The 2839-nt window shown below is 65.5% G+C and overlaps 1 protein-coding gene across 1 annotated transcript; it reads left to right on the forward strand.

Annotated features, from left to right (window-relative positions):
- The first annotated feature begins 338 nt into the window (after window positions 1-338).
- On the forward strand, window positions 339-1922 carry FOXD2 (forkhead box D2). The gene is given in 2 exon segments (XM_030034278.2): window positions 339-875; window positions 877-1922. Coding segments are annotated over 2 exon segments (1371 nt in total). The 5' UTR covers window positions 339-510; the 3' UTR covers window positions 1883-1922.
- Window positions 1923-2839: the final 917 nt, after the last annotated feature.

Here is a 2839-nt window from a genome sequence, read left to right on the forward strand (position 1 = left end):
GCGGGCGCCACGTGATGCCGGGGCGGCCGTATAAAGGCCTGGGGAGCGCTGGCAGGAGGCGCAGAGTGGGAGCGTTTCCACCGGGTCCCAGCTCGGGAGGGGTGGGGAGGGGGGAGCCGCCTTCCCAACTTCTGCCCTCCCCCCTCCCTCTTCCCCCGCCCCTCCCTCCCTCCCCCAGCCAAGGAGCCGCCGCCCCCCCCCCCCTTTTATTATCATTATTACTATTATTTATTATCGCTGCTTCCAAGCTCCCTGCCCAGCCTCCGGGCGTCCCGTCCCTCCGCCCCCGCCCCGCGCCCCCTCCGCCGCCCCTCCCTCCGCAGCCACCACCCCGCAGCCCTGCCGCGGCCCCGCCAGCAGCGGCGCGGCGAGCGGGGCGCGGAGCGGCGGCGCCGGGGCGCGGAGTCCCAGCGGCGGCCGCAGCCCTCCGGCACGGCCCCGGGCCCATCCCGGGAGCCGCCGCTAGGTGGGGGGGGGGAGCCCGGCCCCGGCCGCCCCGGCCGCACAACAATGACTTTGGGCAGCAGCGGCGGCGGCGGCTGCGGGATCATGTCCGAGCGCTCCCCGGAGGAAGAGCCGCTCTCCGAGGTGGAGGACGCGGATATCGACGTGGTGGGCCCGCCCCAGGATGGGGGCAAGTACAGCGAGGACGAGGAGGAGGAGGAGGACGACGACGAGGAGGAGGAGGACGAGGAGGACGGCGGCGATCCGCTGGGGCTCGCCCTGCCGCGGAGCGGGGCCGCCAAGGCGCGCATGGGGGGGTCCCCGGAGCGGCTCTCCCCCGCCGGCGGCTCGGAGCCGGCGTGCGCCCGCGGCGCCGCGCCCGGGGAGAAGGCGCCCGCGGGCGGCGGCGGCGGCGGCGGCGGCGCGGGGGGGGAAGAACCCGCTGGTGAAGCCGCCCTACTCCTACATCGCCCTCATCACCATGGCCATCCTGCAGAGCCCCAAGAAGCGGCTGACGCTGAGCGAGATCTGCGAGTTCATCAGCGGGCGCTTCCCCTACTACCGGGAGAAGTTCCCCGCCTGGCAGAACAGCATCCGCCACAACCTCTCCCTCAACGACTGCTTCGTCAAGATCCCCCGGGAGCCCGGCAACCCGGGCAAGGGCAACTACTGGACGCTGGACCCCGAGTCCGCCGACATGTTCGACAACGGGAGCTTCCTGCGCCGGAGGAAGCGCTTCAAGCGGCAGCAGCAGCTGCACCCGCCGCACCCCGAGCTGCTGCTGCGGGCCGGGGCCGCCGACCCCGCCGCCTTCCTGCCCGGCTTCGCCTACGGACCCTACGGCTACAACTACGGCCTGCAGCTCCAGGGCTACCCCCACCACCACCACCACCACCCCGGCGGAGGAGGCGGCGGCGCCGCGGGCGCCTTCCCCTTCCCGGCGCCGCACTGCCCGTTACCGGCTCCGCCGCCTCCCGCCGCCGCCTCCGTCTTCTCCGCCGCCTCGGGGCTGCCCTCCTTCCTGGGCGGCGAGCTGAACTGCAGGAAGTCCTTCTACCACCCCCAGCTGAGCCCCACCGCCCTGCCCGCCGCCCTCCTCCAGACCCTGAAGCCGGACCCCACGCCCGCCGGCGGCGGCGGCGGCGGTGCCGGCGGCGGCGGCGGCGGCGGCGGCACCAACCACCCCTCCCGGCCCTCTTTTTCCATAGACAACATCATCGGGGGGGCCGTGCCCCCGCCGCCCAGCACCAACCCCAGCGCCGCGCCCGCCGCGCCCTACCCCGCCGGCCAGGCGGGCCCCCCGGCGCAGGTCCTGGCCGTGCTCAGCCCCGCCTTGGCCCCGGCACAGCCCCAGGTCAGCCTGGCACACGAGCCGCTCCTGCAGCCGGCCCAGAACTTTTCCAGTAAAATCACAACCCTGAGCAGCTGTCATTTTTAAAGTGTGCTGGGGAAGGCGGGGTGGGGGGCTGGGGGGGGGGGGGGGTTGGGGGGAGAGTCGCGAAGCAAACGGCCCCTTCCCAGCTCTCCCCCCCCCCTCCGAAACTGCTCCCCTTCCCTCTCCCCGTCCCCCCCCCATCTCCTCCTGTTGTGTTTTAAGGTAGGAAATATTTTTTTTAATTTTTACTTTATTTCCAGGCTCTGTGGCATCCAGATCTGTTTGTGTCTCTTTGCTCGGGAAAAAAAATTATATATATTAAATGAATCGGGGAGGGCGGGAGGGGAGAAAGAATAACACGATTTGGTCCCGCAAGGGCCAAAGCGTATTTATAAAGTGGCCGTAACCTAAGCTGAGACCTGGGCTGATTGAACACGCAACGTCTTGCGGGGGGTGAGGGGGAGGGATGTTAAGAAAGAAACGGTCTTAAGGGTCGGAAATGTTTCCTTTGAGAGGTGCGGGTTTTCCGCGGGGGTCCCCCAAATCGCCTGGGAAAGTGGCCGGGGGAGTTGCAGACGCCCCCGGTCGCAGCGAGCCCGTTTTCGTTCCTGCAAATCTCTCTCCCGGGCGGTTTTGCCATGTGTGTCTGTCTCTCCCCGGCTCTCAAAGAAAATGTTTTAATGGTTCGATCTTATTTTTAGTTTCTTTGAAGCTTCGGGTTTGGTTTTAAAAGGCACTGTTTAGGGTTTCTTTATTTTTAAGAAGAAGAAAAGTCGGTGAAACTCAGGACTGCGGTTATTTTTTTTCTTTTTTCTTTTTTTTTTTTTTTTTCCAATGAGACATTCAAATGCACGTTTAAAAGAAAATCCGATCCGTCAGGAAGTTTGGAGAATTCCCATACTATTTTTTTTTTTGATCCCCGTTTTCCCACCCCCTCCGTGCGTGGGTTTTTTGGTGTATTGGTAATTATTTGTATATAGATTATTCGGGAGCTAATGAGCGGAGTCCAGTTAACTCCTC

This window comes from Aquila chrysaetos, chromosome 12 (assembly GCF_900496995.4).
Source record: "Aquila chrysaetos chrysaetos chromosome 12, bAquChr1.4, whole genome shotgun sequence".
NCBI lineage: Eukaryota > Metazoa > Chordata > Aves > Accipitriformes > Accipitridae > Aquila > Aquila chrysaetos.